The sequence below is a fragment of the Apteryx rowi genome, unplaced genomic scaffold, assembly GCF_003343035.1.
Source record: "Apteryx rowi isolate R43461 unplaced genomic scaffold, aptRow1 scaffold_714, whole genome shotgun sequence".
Lineage (NCBI taxonomy): Eukaryota > Metazoa > Chordata > Aves > Apterygiformes > Apterygidae > Apteryx > Apteryx rowi.
The window spans coordinates 273,135-296,321 of record NW_020450999.1 but is presented as its reverse complement, the minus strand read 5'-3'; the positions used below and the strand labels follow the sequence as shown (position 1 = coordinate 296,321).

Below are 23,187 nucleotides of genomic sequence, written 5' to 3'. Positions count from 1 at the left end.
ATGAAATGCTAGTACCAGCAGTCCAAATGACTCTATAGGCTACATAATAGGCTCTTAAATGTTTAGGGCACCAGTTGAAAACTTCTAAAATTCCTCTGCTCCCAGAGGCAGTAGTGTTTGGTTAGAATCAGAAAGAGCACTGAGGTGTGGAGCACTGCAAGAATTTATACTGGCCACTAACCAAGTTTTGTTCTTTTCACCTATCACCACAAAATTCAGCACAACAAAACTGAAGCCAACTTTTGTTTTTAGCCACTGCTTTTATTTTCTCATACTCTATGCTTTGGCTATGGCCTACATATATCCCTACAGGCATGCAGGATCTACAAAGGCTCGACTTCAAAAGGTGCAAATCCATTGCTTTAGCATTCCCTTGAATATGCAAAGCAGCTTTCTGACATCTTTTGTTTTATAAGTAAACTTGGCCAGTAGATGAGAAATAAAAATGAAGCTACAGAGGAAAAGAAGAACAAAATCTTATTTTAATCAAAGCTCTTTAGTAAGACACAGCAGATGAAGAAAAGTAGCTCAGTAAAATATAGAAGCAACTTATCCAAATGTTCCACAAAGACATAGGTATACTTTATGGCTCGCATTTTCATGGCACAAAAAGATTTTTTTTAATAATAAGATTCCAGCAGAAAATAAATACATGTGTTAGATCTGGAGCTTACCTGCGTCCAGCTCCCAGCAAACCACTCCACTTTACCAGCACAGGGGCCATTATTACAGGGAGTTGTTTCAGAGGGTCTGTTATTCCCACAGCCCTCCAGAGGCAGGCTGCTGACATGGTTGGTCATACAAACCACTGAGCGCGTACGGACTCCGTCCCCACATTCTGCAGAACACTGGGGAGCAGAAGACAAACAGACATTCATTAGTCCATCCTCCAGACTGTGCAATGAAATGAGAAGCAAGAACCATGGAAAGGTAAATGAATTTATTCAAAGTCATTTATTTTTACTTGTTATCCAGTTGTAGCAGATCATCTTACAGATTCATACTTTTGAACAAAGTACAAATGAAAGAAAATGAAGGATGAGAAAGAAATTCATAGTTCTTTTAATAGACATCTATTTCCTTCCTTCTTCCTGTCTGTAAATCCTTTCAGTTTGCCTTTTATCTTTTTGCATACCAATTAGTAGGTCTGAGAAGGGATAATTTCAACAAGCAGCTTTTCAGAGAGGCATCAAAACTATGTTTGGGCTTTCGAATTTTTTTGTGAGTTTCTCCTTTGACCATTCAGGCTGTCAGCTAGGTAAACTCTTAGTTCAAAGGATAAAAGGCTGGTTAAAAGGATGAGGCAAGGAAATCTTTCTTGGAAGAATCTGCAGGCATTGGTTGTAAAGTGACTGCATAGGGAATCCTGGCACTTTTCCATATAGAGGGTAGAGAATGAGAGCACAATGAGGTAGAAAAAATGTAAGATTTTGTGAAAGGTGATTTCAAAAGGCTCAGGCAAATCCTCAAAATAAAATTACGACTAACACTCATTATTGCCCAACCTGTTTCAATGCTAAGTTGTTAGTTACAGTCTTAGGAGAAGAGCTGGCCATAAAAGTTGACTTTCATTCAATGTTGCTTGCTAACGATAAGCCTTCCCAGTAGCTAACAGTCACCATTCTCAACTTTTCACTGGTAAATTCTGAAAGCTCTTGTGAGTGATATGCAGATTCATGTATCACATCTCTGGAGATGGTATGCATGTGACACATAGATCATGCAGGATAAATTCCATCAAACATGAACCTTTACGCTTTTACAGCTTGGTCATTAATCTACTTCATTGGGAAAGTCTCTGATATTCCACCATTCTGGGCAGCATCAAACTATTGCCATTTAGAAAAATCAAAACATGCCAGAGAAATGATTAATTCATATGATAGACTCTTTTTTTCGTTTCTTACATCTTTCTTAACCTTCCTGTTTCTTTTTCTTTTTAAATGCATTTGGCATTTCATGACTAGACTATTAAAATAAAGAAAAAACATGTGCAGCTTGCTGAAAGATGTGTATATAATTGAATTTAAATAATTACAACCAATTATATTATATTACACATGCAAGGAAAACCATGAGTAAGAATGTGTTACATAGGAGAAAACATACACTTGATTGACATTTACGATTTTATTTTAAACATACAGTGTAATTAGTTAGGAGAAGCTGTGTATTACTTCCAGCATGAACAGAGCACCCCTTGTGAATGAACAGGTAGCTCTGGATTGGGATTTTTTTTATTGATGAAAAGTAAGAATGATTCAAAGAACTGGTAATGACACACAGACAGGCCCACTAGCTTGAGTTGGCTCCCATCAGTAATAATAAAAAGACTTCACATCCAGTAGTTGGAACTAAAGAAGAGCAGATGCTATGACAACACCGCTATTAAGAACAGGACTAACAAATACAGTCACTCATCTTCGCAAGAGAGACCAATGACTGAATGCACAATTGGTTGTAAACTACTCTTTAACCATACCCAGTGATGAATACTGGTTGTGTGGGAACATGCAGTAACGTATTTTTTCCACAGATCCAGGATAGAAAAACAGTTTTTGCTGTTACCAAGTCAGTTTTTTTCACAACATGAAAGACAAAGCTTTGCTAAAATGGAACCCCAAGAGGAATAAAAAAGTGATTCAACTTCTAAAAAAAAATTTTTTTTACCAAACAAAATACAATTTTGGAATAACTAGAAATTCAGAATTTAACAGATGCTTATGTATTTCATTGGAATAGGACATAACTCACAGTTTGTAATGATTTATTCCTGGATCTGAAAGATGAAATAATTATGCTTCTCCTAAATTAAGTCTCTAAGTAATATAATGAATCTTATCTTTTTTTGTTGGTGCAGAACAAAATTTTCCAGTCACTTTCACACAGACGTACATAATAGTCAGACTCATCTCCTCAGCATACTGAGTTTGATGGCTAAGGAGGTCTTCTCAAGTTGCCCTCCATTCAGAAAACTGATAGCATCTTGAAAACACAAGAATCATGCAGATGTTGCTAGTAGTGAACCTTTTCCCCTTTATATACATTAAAATATATGTTTGACCCCACTTCAAACTGCCCACTCCTAGATAAATCGACTGTTTAACTGAGCCCCATAAATGGCTGCCTTTCAAACCCACTGTACAGAACTAAGTTTTGTGGCTATTCATCATATCATGTGCCAGGAAAGTACGCTCACTTACAACACCGCATAGGGAACTATCCTGCAAATACTTCTCTTATTTCTAAGTAATTTTCATTTGACAATCTAATTTGCCTTTATGCTTCACAAACCAAACAGAGCTGGGAACAAGTTTAGTCTATAAAATCACCCAGAAAATCTCCATAGTCTTGTGTTTAAAATGAGTATGTATGAGCTAGGCTTACAGATCAAATAACAAAGGAAATACCATATGGGAAGGTATAGGGCTGTCCCACCCTCTGCTGTAAGATTTTAGTACAGATTAACTACCCTCAAAGGATTTGCATAGCAAACTTAAACCTGAATGTTTCTGAGTTTAGTTTGGTTTTTCATGTTTTTTTTTTTCCCTCTCCAGTAAAAATCTTCTGTGTGAAAGCCATGACTTCCAAAGCCAAAAGGCAGGCAGCAGGGAGTGTCTGGAACATGAACTCTCTCCTTTCTGCTTTTGCAGCTGACACACCCACTACTTTCAATTTTGTGCCATTAATTTGTTGCATTAATACACTGTAACTTCCATAATCTAACACTGTATGACATGTTGAGTTACAAAATCTGAAAGGAACATTCACAAACTACCACTTCACTATTCTGGTCCTATTATTAAAGATATTTTGTTTCACTTTAATTGGCTGAAATTCCTTCAGAAATGTTAGCCTGTGGAATACCCTCCCTCCTTTTAAGAAGTTTGCCATTTCTCCTCTTCCTGAGGTCCTTCCCTCAACAGTTCAGTTTTAGAAGCTTTCCACTCCCATTAAAAAAATCCAGTACTCTGATAGTTGTCAGAGTAACAGCCCAGGAAAATGACACATGTTCCTGCAAACTTGAAAAGCTGCAAGAGGAAACCTGAATTTTTGTGTTCATCCATAGGACATGGTAAAGCAAGTAAAACCCTTTAACAGTGCCAGTTCCCTTTCACTAACATGCCAACATTACTTCTCATCCCCAGCTTTTATCCTCAAGTAGGACAAGTATGAACAAGCAGGAAATGTACCAGAACTCCAGTCATTTCACACAGCATTGTTAGCTTAAATTTTTAAACATCAACCAAGTTCTAATAAAATGTTCCCACATTTGGGCAGGATTTGTGTCTGCCTCACTTCAGCCTCTATCACCCCATAAGATACTTAAATTTTTGTGAATCATCATGTTACAATAACGCAAACAATATCAATGACAATCCATGTTTGAAATACATTTATGAAACCCCTTAGCATTATTAGACCTACTCTGAGAAAACTGGGTATGACTCCCTTTCAGAACAGATTTTTGAAGGATTATGTAACCTATGATTTACCGGTAAGAAACAAAGAATCTTATTTTAAGAGCTCACTTCCTGCCTCAACTCCAAGACCTGCAGCACATCTTCAAAGGAGGTGATGTTGGGAGCAGCCTTGTTTCTTTTAGAAAGGGGTCAGAAAAGCCCTAAAGGGTGGCCGCAACACTTTTTGATATATGGATTTAAGTTATTTCCCTCAGAGAGTGTATAGAGTAGATCTTGGATCAGAAGTCAGACTGGTCCTGTATTTCGTCTAGCAGATTCATGCCATCTTTCCAAGCTAACAATACTTTTGAAACGCGTTCTTAGAATTTTTGGACACTCTGGCTGGATAAGGATTGCCTCTGCTTAGGCATTACTACTTTCTTTGTATTCAGTCAGTAACACTGTTGGTGCACTCTAAAGTAAGCAACATTATGGAACACACTTCATTCCTGAACACAGCTCATACACTATCCCTTGCCTTAGAGCTGCAAGGACTTGTCAGGGCTGTGACTGCACTGACAGGCCTTAATGGCCCTGACCAGCCTCACCTGGGGCCTCCGCCCACGGGCCCAGGAGCACCATTTAGGCTCAGACCGAAGCCTTTGGTCCCTGCCTGAGCTGTGCTGTAGGAGTGCTGGTCTCTAGCTTGCTGGTGCTGGGCCGGGGGCCCTGCTAACCTGGACCCTCACCCTTGGACTGACTTCCTGGCTTGACATCGGACCTGCCTCATCATCACAAACTTGCCTGATGATCTTGACTCCTGGTTGGCACCAGCTGCCATCTGCAGGTGCCTGCCCTGCTCCCTCACTCAGGGAGCTGTGCCTCCCAAACATCAAGTTTCCTAAACCAAGGAGAGGGTTTATGAGGGTTCTTGCTAAGTGATTAGATGGAGTTATAGTGGTGAGGATAACAGAAACAATAGGATAACAGTTAGAAATGGAGTATAACCAGTGAAGATTTTAAAGCATTTAAAACTGCAAATTGCAGTGCCTTCATTGCAGTGATCTGATTTAGTAAAAGTTAGACCTTCCACAGCTTGATCTCTGAGGAGAGCTGAAACTATAGGTTACGGATAAATATTGGGAATACAAGTATTTTTAATATAGTAAAGTATCTTTGTACTTAATGTTCTGTGATGAAATACTAGCTTGCTTTACTGTAATTCTAATCGCTGTGTACAATTTCCAGTATTAAACTGCCTGGCTTTCCTTTATATCCATAGATATGACAGCACTGTGTACTCACCAGAACACTCCAGTCTGCCTATAAACAAACCAATTTGCTTTTGGTAGTTACATGTTGTTTAGAAAGTCCAGAGCAACTGAGTTTTGACAAAGAGAGATCAGCTGGAGAGGAAAAAAAAGCTTCTTGTAGGTCTTGGCCATTCTTCTATCAATGTATCCTTCAAAACTATCCTAGCTCTGTGTTTCAGTGCAAATCATGAAATGAGTTACATATTCGTACATAAAGAATGTCAAACTCCTGCTTCCATATGGTTTCCACACAACAAAATCAATTCCACACACAAAATCTTGGTTTCACTTCAAACTGAAAGCAAGCGAACAACGATAATGAAAAATAGCAAAACACTTCCACAAACTCCTGCATTTCCATGGTGGTCTCCACCTCCCCTTCCTCCCTTGCCCCCTCCCAGGATACAGGTGATTTTATCAGAGATATCCAGATTTAAGGAAAAAACAATGAAAGAAGAACGTGAGCTACAGTACTCACTGGTGGTTCCACACCTTCTGACTAGTCAATAAATCCAGTGTACTTGTAGGTAATCTTTTAGGATTGTGATGAATAAAGCATTGATTTTTATGAAGCACATTAGAATTCTCTGTTGAAAGCTGCTAGAGAAGCATTACTGTTACTCCTTCTAATGAAGTGTGAGATCCAGAGCATGCTTTTGATCTGCTCTGATTTGTTCCCTGATGTGCAACACTTCTTTCTTCCCTAGATTTTATTTTGGCCTCAGAATCTCATTAACATGTAAGAAGTTTTCGTATTTTGGCTTCTTTTCTAGGTATGCTCTCAATGTAAATGAGAAACAAATGAACAAAGGACACGGCAATGAGGAATAAACAAAAATGCAATAGGGGAATGCTCTGGTTAGTTGGAAGGAAACTTTGGTGAGTAAATCAGGAGAAAGCAGGTTTCCTGCTTCTGACCCACAGGAGGAGTTCACTTTCCAGCAATTACAGCTGCAAAAGAATCAGTCGTGTGAAATGTTTGCAGGCATCTCATCTGCTCCCACCAATCCAATTTTGCTTCTAAGTTCAGTAAGGTTCACCAGCCTTACACATAGATCTCTACGGATGTATAGGTGCAGTTTAACACGGTATGACCTCTCAGGAGAATTATGAGAGACACGAAGCCATCTTCACACAAACTCATGTAAAAAAATTATGAAGGTTTGCCCAGATTGTCTACAGGCAAGAAGAGTTAGATCATGTAGTAGACAAAGCCTGTGAAACTTGAGTTAATTATCATTTATACAGAAGATAGAGCAATAAAAGTAAAAAGACAGGTAGATACAAAATAAGATGAGTCTTGCTGCTGGAGACTTTAACCTGCACTCTTTCCTTCCCACTGAAATGAGTAAACATTTCTGTTTCTCTCAAGATTGAGCCTGGGGGATTTGAAAATAATGGTGTTTAGATCTACTTCAAAGATAAATAACATACCATCTTCAGAAAATAAGGTTTGTTTCTAAAGGATGAATCACTTTCCTTCACCAGGTACGTATTCCACTGAAAATACAACATTATGCCCATGGTGGCCATACAATTCATAAACTTTGCATATAAAAGATACTGTGTAACATATATACAGTGGGCTCTGATACTGGTTTATCAAAATAACTCAAATCCAAGAAATTTATTGTTTCTAGGAACACAGAAGTTTTTTTATTCACATAAGATTAATTACATGTATCAGGAATCAGTCTATGCAGAAATGGAATCCAAGAAGGTCAATGCCATGTGGGGAAACAGGTGGGCTATAAAACACATAAATATGTGTTGTGGGAAAACAAGACAGGAGAACATGACAACAAGGCAGCTAAGTGTTATTTATGGAGAAAAGCTACATACAGTGCTTCCTGGGAAGGAGAAAGAACTACACACAACTTTGTACTCTGCGGCTTTTCAGTGCATATACACTGTATTGTAAAAGTTATATTTAGAATATTTTAATTATAGTATCTGCTCATTCAGAATCACAGAAACTATTAATGAAAATTAAAGGAACTGAATTGATTTTCCATTGGTTAAAACTGTGCAAGGGTTTATTAAAATTATTTTTAGCTCTAAATCCATTTTCCTTGTTCAATATTTGAGCTATCACAAACTTCTGAAACAACAACATACTGTAAACACGACAACACTGTAAACACTGTAAATGGATTTGAAAACACATGCTATTATATATCACAGTTATCAAGTCCTGAAATTTAACATCTGGTAGCAGTAAAGACAATCATAATTTTTATGTTACTCTATTGTTTTTCTCTAATGCTTCACTAATTATCCAAATCTATACTGAAATGCCCTATGTATCACACAGATCCAGACATATAACTTCGATATAACCCTTGCTGAAACAAAAAGTATGTGCCTAACAAACCCTCGACAGGCTTCTGGAAATCTCTGTTTGTTGCACATGCATCAGTACACATTAAGTATTTGCAAAATGGATTCAGAAAAGTACAGACTAGGCGTTCTCTTACGGCTGTAATCAAGTTTGAACGGAACCATTCTGAAGCTCCAAAGTTCTCAAAAATTATGATAAGTTCTTTTACCTCTTATTTCTAGCCACAGCTGAAATGCCAAAATACAATGGGAAAGACTGTTCTGTGGTATTTCCATCTGGGACTTGAAGTAGACATGTAATAAATCTCACAAAGAAGGTCTGTTCTTTTGAGATTTCCACCACAGTGTTGCAGACCCAAGAAGTCTGAACAAGCCTTCTTTAAGCATTTGAACTTTTGGCTGCTTATCTGAACCATTTGTGAGCTGCCCATCCCTGATCTATGCTTATTGCTGAAATGTGGCTTGGCTTAAAGTATCTTTTAAAGAATTGTTTGTGGAAATTAAACATAGAAAGCCCACGCCTCTGGGAATGCCCATTTCCATTCTGTGACAGAAATCTTCTCTTTGGTGTCTTTCAACAGAAACACACTCCACTATAAAGAAAGAGACTTCTGATCCCAGAAAACAGCCCTTGAAAGGCACAATAAAAAAGCTAATGGCCAAAGGCCTGACTTTGCAAAGCTACTGACTACTCCCATATCCCACCGATTTCCTTCAGAATCGCTACTGTTCATCACCCCTGAACATCTTATTCAGGTATGTTAGGTATAAACTGGATCCATACAAGATCCAAGTTTGAACATTCTAGCCTGAATCTGTCTTTATTTTTTTTTCTGAATTAAGCAGTTCCTTCCATTCTCTTTGTGAATCAAATTCCAAACCCATTTCTGGCAGAAGTGCTGGTGAATAATGCCAGATACAGTAGCAAGCATTTGGAAATAATTAATTTGTTCACTTATATAAGCTGAAAAGATAACAAAATCCATTCTTTACTTTCTGACCCTAAAATGTTTGTGGTAAGAACAAACACCAACATTTTCCACATCATCTACTTCATTTTTAGGTCTCATGTAATAATAAGCATATATAAGCATAATAACATTCTGTAGTCATAACCTTCAGGTTTGCATGCAGAAAGTAATATAAAAAATCCTTGGCTACAAAGTTGTACTTTTAGTTCTGCAGAGGACAAAATATTGATGTAGGAGAACAAAAGAAAAAAAAAGATGCTAGAGCCTTCACTGGAATATATGTGCTTCATTTGATGGAACTGCACCAGCCGACAGTAGCTGAAAAGCTGGGCCAGCTTTTCTAAGAAATATTATTTTTAATTTCACTTTTAGAATGCTTTTTTCTCTCTCACTTGTAAAATACCACTTCAATAGCACTAATCTGTCTCTACAAGCTCAAAAAAAAAAAAAAAAAAAAAAAAGGGCACTGCCATTTGCACTAGAGCAAAAACTAGTGCACTGCCATTTGCACTACACATAGTCTTTAGCTGGTAACTTTTTGGCCATGCTGTACAAGAACAACAACAAAAAAAGTTCAAATAACAACTACAATAATCTATTACTGTGTGAAGATTCTTTTTTACAAAAGCTATTTGAATTCTCTGGAAGCTGGAAGTTTTGCAGCCCTCTAATTGTAGCAGAAGTCTGATCATCTTTTTTTAAATTATGAGACAAACCAGGTACCTGTCCTATTTGTGAAAATCATCCTCCTCTGCATCTAAAACATGTCGAAAATCTTTTGATGGGGCAACACCTTCACGCCAGACCTTCTTAATTTATCAGAAATGGTCTAAATAATAAATCTGTAAAGTTATGAAGTCTTACAGTTTCAATTGATGAATGAGACTATTTGCCTACCATAACAAACAGTCAAAGGAAAAAAGGGAGCTAGATCAGGATTTTATAGAGACTGAAGGCTCAACTTGCCTGTAGATGAAATCTGATCTGGTCCACAAGAGGAACCAAAATACCAGGCATGTCTCAGCCACATTTGCAAGTCTTTTAATGAAAGCATATATGTATCTATTAAAGAACTTCTTTGAGCCCAATCATGAAACAAAATAAATCACCACCCTTTTTATTGCTTTCATGCTGAGAATCTGACTCCTTAGAATAAAAAAAATATATATCCACCTTCACAAAGCACAGAAAGCCTGAATTAACCTTGCCTGAGTTTGTGGAGTGTTCCCCTCTTCTTGCAGTTTAAAGATCATTGTTTTATGGATTGAGCATAAACCTAGACATCAGACCTCAAACCTCTCTCCCTTCAAAAAAAGCAGCAAGGAAACTTTTAAAACCTGAATCTTGAGACTCAGAGCTAAGCAAGGCAGAAAAATAAATCTCAACACACCCAATCTTTTGGGAAGTCGAAATTCAGATTCAGTTTTAAATCCAGATGTTTGGCCATGCACCCACACTCTTGTCCTTTCTATGGATTCTTGAATCTAACACAAACTCAGGATGCCTTTGGGATTGTTATTTTTTTGTTTGCACTTGCCTGTTTTACAGATCAAGTATAATTATAGAGAATAAGACCGTTCCTTTTATGGCTGTACATACATATATTTTTATTTCCAATGCATCTAGGTTGTTTTAGAAGATTTGGCAGAACAAAGATAACAGAAAGCCTTACCCTGTCACTCCATTCTGTAAGGAACCAGCTCTTTGCACAGGGACCCATGTCACAGTTCTCAATGTCATTCGGCCGTAGCTTCATGTTACATTCCTCATCATCAACAATGTCTCCAAGGTTGCTGACACATTTCACATCTCGAGTCCTCTGCCCCACTCCACAAGGTACTGAACACTGTAACAAAATGGAGGTTGCATCAGGATTCTGTGCAAGAATTGTCATGTTTTTTTCTTGGAGCTGGGAACATTCTGCTCATTTATTCCTATTAAGATATGCACAGGAGCTGTAGAACTACTCTGGAATCACTGGAGTAGTTTTACAATCACATCCTCAGACCATAGTGTATTCTGCAGTAACTGCGTAGATACATTTGGAAAACATAAATTCAAATGGTATCTTTCACGCAATGGCCATGCTAAATGAACCGCTGGAATCTGGGGAGCAGGCCGATATATTCTGCATAATTGTGCAAAAGCAAGAGAAATGCAAAGAAACACAACTTTTAATCCCTGTTAAAAGGAAAGGCCTTCTTCTCCTGCTCTATTTTCTCCAACCTGAGAGAACGCTGACAGCTATTAATGTCTCTGCCTGATGATGTGAAGTGTCCAGATCATCAAGCAAAAGGGAACATCATTTTCTGCTGTGTATATACATCAAATGTTTTGATGACTCCTGTAAATTCTCTAGAATTACTGTGGAAAAATCACTGGGAATTTAGAGATTAAAAATCTTAATACCTGCACACAAAGATACCTACCTGACATTGCAGAGGCAGCCTCACTCTGTTGTTTCCTTGGTTTTGAATGCTTAAACACATATACTATATTTACAGGTAAAGTTATTTATCACAGACCACTGCCAGGCCTAATGTATTCCCTATGGAAAGATGCCTTACAGACCTCATCTTCAAACTGCAGCTATTTCTTCACCTGTTTACTCCACAACACTTACCAAAACCCAGATCAGATATATGAAGTAAGTCATTAAGTGATGAAATAATAAGACTTATCAAAATAAATACTCCATTCTTCTGCTGTGTTTATCAGTAGAATTTAATCTGTGTTACAAAGGAAAGCATCATTATTATTACTATGTCATAAAAAGGGTGACTTGATCAGGGTTACTCAGTAAGTAATATAAAAGCCAAACATAAAATTGAAGCTCTCAGAGTTTAGTCTGCTGCCTCCGAGCTTAAAATTGTCACAGTGCCATCTTTTCTAATCATATTTAGATCAAAGTTTTTGACATTTGTTTGTCAGAAAAAATGGTCAGCACACTGAAATCTTAAGACGGGTTTGCTTTTAAGATCACAGAGCTGTCTCCAAAGTGAAAACCTAATTTCAGCTTCAGTAGGCTAACACAAAAATATTCTACTAAAACCAGAGTTTCCAAATTTCCTTACAGTGAGTCTTCCTTACCCAAAAGCTTAATTTTACTTCCAAAGTAATCACGTAATTACTCTTAATTACATAATTACTGGGATTACTGTTATATTCCACCAGTTACAGTTACTAAAACATATTTGTTTAGCTCGCTTCACAGTATGCAATAAAGCTTTGTATGTTGAAATACTAGTCAAAATGTAGTAACACAAAAAAACGGCTACTCTTTCTCATCAGCAACAATAAAATAATCTAAATTTTACCTTTAATAGCAAATCTACTGTCCTTGAACCCAAGACAGATTTTTAAATGCTGAATTCTGAATAACGCATTAATCAGCCAACATATCTTTGTATTTGTTTAGGTACTTCTGTGATGTTTATCCCAGGAACTCATCAACATGTCATTGATATCTCATGAATAAAAGCTAACAGTGTCCCTATTAGCCTCAGAAAGGGAGGAACAGAGAGAGTTAAGTCAGCAAGCTCAAAGCCACACAGATCTGTGGCGTGACCCCACTGGAAGTGTGCACATGGGAAGCTGCTCTGGCTCCAGCCAGTGGAGCCAGCCCGCGGCCGATGCAGTCTGTGCTGCAGTATGCTCCGGCACGGCCATCACCTGGGGGAATCAGGAGCGAGGAGGTAGTTGGAAGGAAGGAGAATGGTTAGGTCCAGTGCTAAGTTGGATTTTTTATGGTCTATTCACCCATATAACTCAGCAATTCTATTAAATTTTTTCTTTGTTTCACTGTTAAATGTAAAAGACCTATATATCGCTACCCCTAACACACCAGGTATTTTCTCCCTCTACATGATGGCCATTAGAGCATCTAAGATGGTTGTCTGTTGGCCAAACTTTCTGTAAACTGCACAGAAATTAAAGCTAAAATCTGTACCATCCATGCTATCTGAAAGCTTTGGCACAGCCTCACACCAAATACGGTGACAGCAACTACTGACTCCCCAGGAACACATACGTAAGGTTAACTTGAAGTCCTGGAATGAAACTCTACATGCTAAGGAAAATAACTAAGTTTGCTGCCACAGGCAAACCTATCAGCTCCCTCCCAACTCTATTTCACATAGAACAAAAAAGAAAAACATTTTTAAGAAAGCTTGTGTGCCTCTGTATATATATCTGTTTTGTTCTATGCAATTGTTCTTTTTCAGTTTCTTTCTAGTTACAAATAGTAAATTTTCATGGTCATAATCACGCAGGTTTTTTAAACAAGGACACACTTATTTTCAAGTCTTTCTACATTCCATTTCTTTGTTGTAAACAAAACCAAATTTCATGTTTGATTAGCAATACCTGAGAGAACATTTTTGTTCCCTTCTAAGGTTTTATACCCCAAATTAATCAATTGTACTTACTGAAGTCCACTCTGTCCGAATCTGCCATTCACTGCAGATCTTCAGCTGGCAAGTGCTGGTTGTCTCTGGCTTCTCCAGGTGATGGCAGCGATACTGCTGAACTGTCAAGGTACGATTGGCATACATTTGCCGACACAAGATTTGCCGATGCTGCATACCAAGACCACATGTTTTGCTGCACTCAGACCACTCCCCTATATCCCAGCTAAAGGAAAGAAATAAAAAAGAAGGTAATTTTTTTTGTGAAGGTTCCTCTAATACTAATCTGAACACAGTTCTAATGACATGATTCTGAAGCTGGGACAGAATCTTGAAATAAGACTTAAACCTCTGCATGCTTAACTTAATCCTTTATGAAGAGACCAGTATATATTTACAACCAGTCTACTTGTAGTGGTTGATACTAATCAGTATGCATACAGACTGCACAATGGCTTCAAAAGGCATTCATTAATATATGCATTAATTATGCATTGTTTTTAATATATTAATCAACTAAATTATTAATCATTAACATTTATTGATAATGTATTATTAATTAAAGTATTGCTACTCAATTTTTGCACTAATCCACTAAAAATTGCTATTTGTATTTTAAGAATCTGTATTTTGTTACTCTAATGACACGTCCCAAAACTTTAAGATCTGTGCTGCATAAGGTTTACAGACTTTTTCTGAACACAGCTCAGCAAAGGCTCTAGAACGGCTCAGAAAGGCAACAGCACAAAAAGCTCCTAATGCCTATAGGCACTAATTCACCAATAAAACTGGAATGGCAAATGCTGAGCAATGAATAAATGCATTCAACTTTACAGATGAAAAAATCCCTAAATATATTCTTCTAATTTCAATAAAGATTTTACTGTATTTATTTAATCCCTTTTGTATAAATATATGCTTTCCTCTCAGTTTTAGTTTCAAGCATGCATACATATACAAATAAGGGAAATATCTGAACTGTTCACAAATTTTATTTCAGAACTCTTGCAGGAAGTGAGTGAAATCTCTGTATTCTTTTTAGTAAGTATTTATCTCGATTTACATTCTTGATATTATCTTGTGTGAATAAATGACACTGAATTAATATGAGCTGTTAGAAAGAAAAAGGTGGGAAAAATATTTGGTGATAGAAGACATCTCCATAGAAAGTGCTTCAGGAGTTCCTCTGAGTATCTAACAGTCAGACTACCTATAGGAAACTCCTTGTCGGGCAGCTCGAACACCCAAACAGCACTGCACCATTAGCAATTTCTGTGGGGTAAAGAGTGGCCAGTAACTGCTCAGAGGAGAAGCACTGAAGAATGTAACTACAAGAGAGATGAAAAATACAGTTGCTGACCTGAAGGAAAGGTTCTCTATAATGGCTACTAGGTTTAACTCATTTCTCTTCTTGATATGCAGCCTGGGTGAATGGACATTTTTTTCTATTTCAAATAAGCTTTTTAGTAACAGCTGTAGCTGCTTAGCTGTTCCAAGTCACAGTCTCTTCATGGAAGTGTCTTTCCAGAAGAAAATCACACCTGAGCTGGTGGGATATTCGGAGTGCTGGAAATGAGGGCTATCACTCTAGAATCCAGCCTTGGAGTTGAAGAACTACCAGCTCCCAGCAAAGACAGAGGAATAGTTGTGAGCGCCACCAGGCCAATCTCTAACAATGATACCATGCAATGAATCGGTGGGGACTGCAGCACGCTGATCCAGTCTGCAGTGAGATACCCTACAGAGCCCCTTCTTTGGACAGGCACATGCAGAAGCCTGTCACTTGGAAAAAAATATTCCCATAGAGAGACCACAGGTACGGTGTGTGCCTGAACAATCACACAACTTTGAGAAATTACTAAACTCACTTGTTGCCAACTTCCCTTTCATGTTCTCTGAATGCTATTAATGCCTGTGAAGAGAAGGCCCCCAATAGCTAAGGGATAATATCCACTGCACTTCATGAAACAACTGCAAAGTACTTAAGTGGCTCAAACTAGTTTCCTACTTAAAATAGCCTCTTCCATGTGCAGAACTTCAATGACATTAACTTCTTTATTTCACTCAAATCATAATGTCTTACAAAGCTGGACATGGGAAGAGGTTGCAGGCCTCCTCTTCTGGAATAGGCTTGGTGCTGCTGTCACAATAACCCTCAGGAACCTCCTCATGAGTGATTCTGTTGACACAGTGGAAAACTGGGTACTGTGACCCTAAAATGACAAAACGAAAATTAGGTGATGCACTGCAAAAGATCCTGCAATATAAACCTTTCATAGCAATAGGATCCAACACTGATGCAGAGAGGAAAAGCATAACATAACAACAAAAAATCTACACTAAGATTTTATCCAAAATATCCCAACACAAGAGAAAGCTGAATGCTACACTGTTTACATTATAATATTAAGGGAAGTGCTTCATATACAGAAAGTACAACATGGCATTGCAGGAAAGGCTGAGAAAACATACTACTTAGCCTGCATGAAATCTTTACAGTGCAGAGATTACAAATAGCAAGCCTAAGTCTTCAGGCAATTCAAAAACTGCAGTCAAGTGGCCGGAACACAGGATTGAGAGGATGAAAAATTTAACTGTCATCTAGCCCTCTCATGCAGGCTCCTGTTGTGCTTCTGGAAAAAGATTTAGTCTCATTACTTTAGAGTTGTCATGTCATGAGTGTCATGTCATGAGTGAAGATACAAGAATACTATCCACTTCACTCGGGTTTTGAGAAGCTTCATAAGATGAAGCTCACAGGTTGAACACTGCCGGAGAGTTGCTAATGATTACTGCTCTCTGCATTTAATGCGCATACATAATTTTACATAATTTTCATGCTAGAGCAAAAAGACAGAACTTCACCTTCACTACTGTTGAAAACCAACTACCAAAATGATGACAACAGCAAGGTGCTAAGGTGTCTACTTAATGAAAGAGTCAATTTTTACTTATTCAAACAGGAGTACAACTCCTACGGTTCTATTTATTAGGTTGAAAAAGATTTGTATAGCTCCTTCAACCACACACAATCCCTTTCTCATTTCTACAAAAGTTTTCCAATCTTTGCCCACAGAGAATTTGTTTTAATTCTTTTGAGAAGTTAGTCCCAAGTTGGCTGACTCTCTCTGTGCCGTGTTTATATCATGTAAAGCAAGAGCAACCCCTCCTCCTGCACTGGCACAGCAATGGCACACGAAGCCTGGAGGCACCTCCACGGTAACAGGAGCCACTTGGTTAAAAGAGAAACAGGACTCAGGCAGACAAAAGCGTTCAAGGTGCAATCCTCAACTGCAAGTTCAACCACTTGAAGTTATCCACTGCCCTATAAAAATTAGGCTGTTTTAGTTGTTTTAGGATGTCTGTCCTACAACAAAATACTCAAAATGGCTAATAATTTTTTGGTGTTGAAGCCTTCACAGTGTAGACATTCACAAGTGGGCAGGGAAAAAAACGACAAACAAGAAAATAAACTGCAAACTGAAAGAGAAACATTTAGCTTAGGCTGTAAGTAAGTTTATACCACAGAATGCAATGAACACGAATGGAATGTTCTTTAAGGAGACAAGCAGACACACAGTTTACACTTCTTCCCACAAACATTTCCTGGAATGCTTTCCTCCTTTTACTAGCTCTCCTTCCCAGATTTTGTGTTTGTCGTTTTGTCTTTGAAATGCATGGATGATCTGTGCTTGTTCTGAGTAAAAGCTTTGTTTCTGAACTAAAACTTTACTGACAGACTTTGATATTAATATACTCCAGAATTTGAGGAAATGTAGTGTACAACCTGAGGACAGTCAGAAATGTCTAATGCTCAGTGTCTGCAATCGAAAATGGAAGCAGTTAAAAGGCAAAATTCAGGTGGTTAAAGCAAGCACTTTTTAAAGAGGACTCCTACCGCTTTCACACTGCTCTTTTCCAAAACATCTGTGCTTCACTACAAAAGCTACCGCTGTACCTCATGAACGTACTGTATACAACAGTGTCTCTAGACCAAGCACCTGTAGGATTACAGCCTTTCAGCAAAGTTTTTTTTCCATGTTACTGGCAAGACTTGAGAAAGCAAGGCATAAATTATCAGTGCAGAAACGTCATCTTTCTACCAAATGTATTTCTCTGTTCCTTAGACCAAAAATATATGCACACATATATATACACATTTACAAAGGCCTAACTGCACACCTCCGAGTAACGACAAAAGAAGTCACGTTCCTGAATTCACAGAGAGGTAATTTGCAGAGAATATTCAGCTGCATTTTGTTTGTTGTTGTTGGTATTTGTGTCAAAAAAGTGTAGAAAAGGGTCAGATTGTAAGAGTTAAAGCTCACATACCTCAAATGTGGGTTTACCAAAGCCTGCACTGAGTGTGATACTGATTCATGAGATTGCTGACATGAGATCTTAGGCCACTGGCTTGACGTTCAGTTTTCTCCAGCTTTCTAGTTCTAGTTATCCACTTGAACTTGCAGTCTAAGCCTAACATCCCTTGCTAACTAGCTGCACATTCTTACCTCCTGGAGCTCAAAATCTCTATAGTTTTAATGGTGAATGTTAAATTCTTAAAATTTTTCAGTTGTTTTAACAGATTTTGAAATTAGCAGTTCAAACATCTTATCCTGGGTTTACAGAAACCAATTTCCTTTGTCATGCAATCTACAGGTAATTTGTGTTTGTGAGCAAGAAACAGGAAGAAAAGAGATCAGTACACTCAGCATGTATTCAAAATATTATTGCACTAAAGTTCTGTAGTAATTTTACTTCATAACTACCATTTTGAGTAAAATAAGGATGGTCCTGGTTGACAGTAACTTTTGGCTGACACACTGCAATTTCATACAGAAAATTAAGATTTCCACAGAAGTAATATTTGCTCAAGAATTTTATCAAGGAAGGCCTTGCACCTCACCAGCTAACTTACATTAATACTGCAGAAAAAGCTCTTTTATTCTCTGAAATCTAAGGAAAAGATCTTAAGGACAGGCAGCTTGCACTCTTTAGATTTCTGATATTTTTTTTTACAGGAATACACTACCATGACATCACTGATAATAAACTACACATCCAAAGCCATTTCAAAGGCTTCGATCGCTGTTTTAAGGCCCAGGCTGCGCTCAAAGAGGATGAAGTGAGGCAGCTCCTCCCGTCGGACCTGGCGGACAGAACGGGAACCCAGTTCCTGCGGCCCCAGGCCAGGCGGCACCTGCAGCGCGTCTCTCCCCTGCTCTCGCCACCCAGCAGAGAGGGACGATGTGGTAAAGACTCCTCCGCTTTCCTGACATGGTACAGCAGCAGTGTCCATACTGTCCAAATTCAAGGATCTCCATTTTCTCAGTCATCTTAAATGGAAATCTGGGACAAGGGTTGGTGGCAGTTCTCATGTGAAGGACTTTTGCTTATTTATGATAACAGTGTTTTTCACCAAGCCAAAGCTTTACTGAAAAGTGCTTTGAAATCTTCCAGCTTTTCATCAAAACTGTTAATTTACTGTCCCTTTTTCCTTTGCTAGCACAGAAAACTTTTTCTTTCTTTTCCCAAACTTAAAGTTTTCCAAAGTTAATTAAACTCTGAAAAGTTCATTTTGAAAAAACAAAGAAGAAATTTAAAAACCACACTTCATCTACATTTTTGCCTGAAGGAACAAAAAGTAGGGGAAAAAAGGCAAACCTGGAAAAAAGAAGAAAGAAAGAAAAAAAAAGAAAGAAAGAAAAAACATTCTATATTGAATCACACAAAATGAGAACAATGCTTTAGACAGCACAAACTTTTTGGTGTGATTTTTTCACTCCATTTTTATCAGCCTATATAACTAGTTTGACTCGAAATGCCTTAGAGGAACCAGAGATTCATTAAGGCTTTCCAGGTCAAGATCATAAGGAAGGTTTGTACAACCCTAATAGTGTCAAGATCCTCCTCTCAAGGTCCTTTTTTTTTTTTTTTTTTTTTAATTCAACTTGATCTGAAAATGCACACATTCTCCAAATCAAGGGAAAGGAGATACTTATTTTTGACAGTTCTGTTTAATTTCATGGAGGAAATTGAAGCAGCATAGAAGGCTGAAAGCTATCCTGTGAATTCGACATTTGTACAATTTTGCTATTATCATTCTGATTCAGATTTCACTAAGACTAGTGCCAACGGCTACCACATCTCTGAAGACATGGCAAAACCAATGTCCAAATGCCAATAAGGTCTACAGGAATCACAACCAAGACTTCCACACTTCTAGCAGCCCCCCTACAAAGTCAAGGAAAAATACGCTTACCCGAATGTGTATGTGCACCTGCACCATAATTTGAATATGTAAGTTCACCACATACATGATAATCCAGAATCTCAGCTGGTGATGCTCACTGGTTGTTGCTAAACAATAATCAGGTGCAATTAAGGAGTCTGCCCACATGACTTGTATCAAAGTCACCTCTAAGTATCAACCAAAATAATTCTGGTTTACATTCCCTTCTTTTCTCCACAAAAAGGCTGACTCCCAAGTGTTATCTGACTTCATCTGCTGTAGTGTAGCACTGCAACACTTTTGCAGTAAATTCTCCAAGCAAGACAGATTTCTCAATATATTCTCCAGGACAAAGAAGAAAGAAAAAAAAAGGAAAAGAAAATTTAAATATTGTGTGCTTTGTAAATAATTATCGGAACTCATTACTGTGATAATATAGATGCAGATCACAATACTACATATACTTTAACCTTCTTGCTGTAGCTCAATTTTATTCCTGAGAACAAAAATGTGTATTTAAAGAAAATTAAACCCATTTCCCACCCCCACAAAAACAAATGTCATATCTCTCTAATCCCCGTGTTCTCAAGAATACGTTATCAAGATAAAGTTAACTGCATCTGTCTCAATTCAGGAACACTTTACTTTTATGCAGAGAGGTATACATTCTGCTGCAAAAGAATGACTGCATTTCCCAAAAGAATATCTCTACCATCTTTATAGAAGTGTATGCAATTCGGAAGTAATTTTGGCTAGTATCAATACTGCTGTTTTGTCTTAGCTGTCGCATGGATATCTCTCTGGCCTTGGACCAAATTTGCAAAGTGTCCTCTCATTAAAGAATGAGATTAACTGGGAAGCAGATGTTGTCAGTGTAGGAGATCTGGTGACAATCTTCTCAGCTGAGCTCCTTCACTGGCAGGTCTGTATTTCTTAGCTCTGTGATTTTTCAGGTATGGTGATGGTGGCTATGTGCAGTACAAAAGATTTCACTCTTATGACTACAAAAATGTCTTCTTCCAAATAATTGCTAGTGTCATGCTTTGTTGAATCTGTGATCACTGTGAATGTTTTATGGCAAAGGTTTAGCTGGCAAGCTTAAAATAGTGTATGTGTCACCTCTCAAAAGGTCACTAATTAGCAGTCTCTTTCCATCTCCTCCTCCTTCCCAATCCTCCCCTATGAAAACTTCAGTTTTCTAAAGTCACATTATTTCTGACACAACAATATTCAACTAGGCAAGGAAATGTCTGGTGGAATCCCTGTGACATCTTCCTGTAAAGATCAGAAAACTGTTGACAGAGATACAAAAAGCACCTGACAAAGCTGAGAGGCTCAAAGAAAGGATAAAGAATGCCAAAGACCGCTGAGAAAAGCGTGTCAGGGGTGTGAGAGAGAGCAGCTTGCCACAAAATCCTTAAATACGGCCTTTCAGAAGCAGATGCCATACATTCCCTTTTAATTTAAATTTATTAATTTAAATTAAATTAATTTAAATGCTTTGCACTTCATATTTTTATTGTTCTGTTGATAAGAACATTTAATACTACAGATATGATTTTTCCTTGTAAAGTAACAGAAAGCACTGGGTCTAGCTATGCTCAGCGCATACGAGAGCTGCTGAGTATCCACAGTGCTTCTTCCCTCCATGCTTCTCTCCCAGGCTGAAAACCTCCCATGTCATCTATTTTCTGTGCATGCTGAATGAAGCACTTACCTTTCCCACATGTAGTGGTGCATTCAGTTTTTCCAATCTGTTTCCAGTTGTGTTCTCGGTTTTGTCTTGGTGGCTGCACAGCAGGCACCTGGTTTTCTGGCTGATGAGAAGAAAATCTTCCTGGCTGAATAACTGGAAAACTTCCAGCTGACTGTCCAGTGAGAGTGTCTGTCTCCCTATGCAAATCCTCATCCTCATGATTTGTACTTTCTGGAATTTCTAACTGACCATTCAAGGGCTCCCCTGATGACGGACAATAACAAAAAATTAAAATAATGAGCCTCACTTGCAAATATCGGTCTACGTTTTCAACCACTAATAGTCACAATGCTGGAGCATTATTAAACTTTAATCTTAAACAGCTTTAATCTGCTATGTACAGACTTCCTAGTATTGTTCTATGAAGACTGTGTTGTTTTAGATTAAGACAGCCAAGTCTCAGTCAGCAAATTCATTAAAAAATGAACACTCTCCAACCATGCTGTAGCTACTGCACCCAGTGTCCACATTTCCCAAAGCTTGTCTTTGTATCATGCTCTGTAGTCTGTGCCTCCCATGTCACAGAACAGCTGTTCCTCATTACAAAACAGACTGCAAACACACTCCAAAACTTGTCAAGGCAAGTCATGAACATTAAAAGTAGGACCAAAGTCACTTGCCAGTTTTCTGCTTTCCTTCAGAACCTCACACTAGCACACACAGCACACCTCCACGGCACAGAACTAGGAGCACCATCGGTCCAGATTCTAGCTTGGGAAGGTAACAATTTTGTCTTTGATCCTCTCCAATTGGGAGAGGAAAAGAGAAACTGAGAAGGGTTGTACTAAAAGTATCTCAAAATATTAAGAGAAAAGCACTATTTCACTTCTGAGATATGGATACAACACTGCAGCTCAAGCAAAAGCTATGCTTAACATTTTAACTAAAAAATTACTACTGAAAGTAGAAATATGTGACCAGATTCACTGCTACACAGGCCAGTATAAGTTTACTGAAGTTACCAGATCTAAGCAAGACTTCTCTTTGAAGTAGGGTGAAATTCCACACCTCTCCCAAATCAACAGCAGCATATAAACACTGAGCTTAATGGAATGAATTTCTCCATTAACTTATTAGGTAACAGAATGCACTTAATAATATGAAATAGTGGCATTTTACCTGGCCTCCTGTGAGCAAGCAACTGAGGACTAATGACATTGTCTCCTGGAATGATATACTCATAATGTATACCTGGGTTAGGCTGCTGATGTATCATCTAAAAAGAAAAACAGCCATATATTCACTTCTTCCACTTGTTATATTACTAATGCTTAAAAACGTACTTGAACTAATCAACTGCATAACAATATTTATCATTGGAAATGACAGAAATTTTGCTTAATGACTGCCTCCAAAAATGCAAAAAAGATTATTTGCTTCTGGAAAAAAAACACGAAAAAAAATCGGGTTATAATGTTTGCAAATGGAATTAGGTTGTGATGGCAGAGAACTTGCTTCTCTAAACCTTCTGTACAGGTGCAAAATGTGTAAATGTAACCAACAACAACTTCACCTTTTGCCACTAGGTGGCAAAAGAGGTTTACATGGGCCAAGAGGGAAGTAACAGACACATCTGAAGACTGCCAAAATATTCTCAGATACAAGGAGCTTGACAGATGCCGGAGGAAAGATAAGCAAGGAAGAAACAAAGCAGTGGCAAATAAATACCTCAGATCCCGTACCACAGTCTAGCTAACTCTCTTGTTTAAGGTTTATCACTGGTACTTGAATGGGGCATGGGCAGAGAGCACCTGTGAGTTAATTCA

General features: G+C 38.0%; 1 protein-coding gene across 1 annotated transcript in view; it reads right to left on the bottom strand.

Moving 5' to 3' along the window:
* THSD4 (thrombospondin type 1 domain containing 4) overlaps window positions 1-23,187 on the bottom strand; it is a gene marked incomplete at its 5' end in the record, with an annotated part of 243,529 nt that overhangs the window by 9,851 nt on the left and 210,491 nt on the right. The window contains 6 exons of the mRNA XM_026087391.1: window positions 675-848; window positions 10,700-10,873; window positions 13,455-13,659; window positions 15,517-15,646; window positions 21,383-21,625; window positions 22,541-22,637. Of these exons, the coding sequence (XP_025943176.1) occupies window positions 675-848; window positions 10,700-10,873; window positions 13,455-13,659; window positions 15,517-15,646; window positions 21,383-21,625; window positions 22,541-22,637 (1,023 nt within the window). The remainder of the gene's footprint in view (window positions 1-674; window positions 849-10,699; window positions 10,874-13,454; window positions 13,660-15,516; window positions 15,647-21,382; window positions 21,626-22,540; window positions 22,638-23,187) is intronic.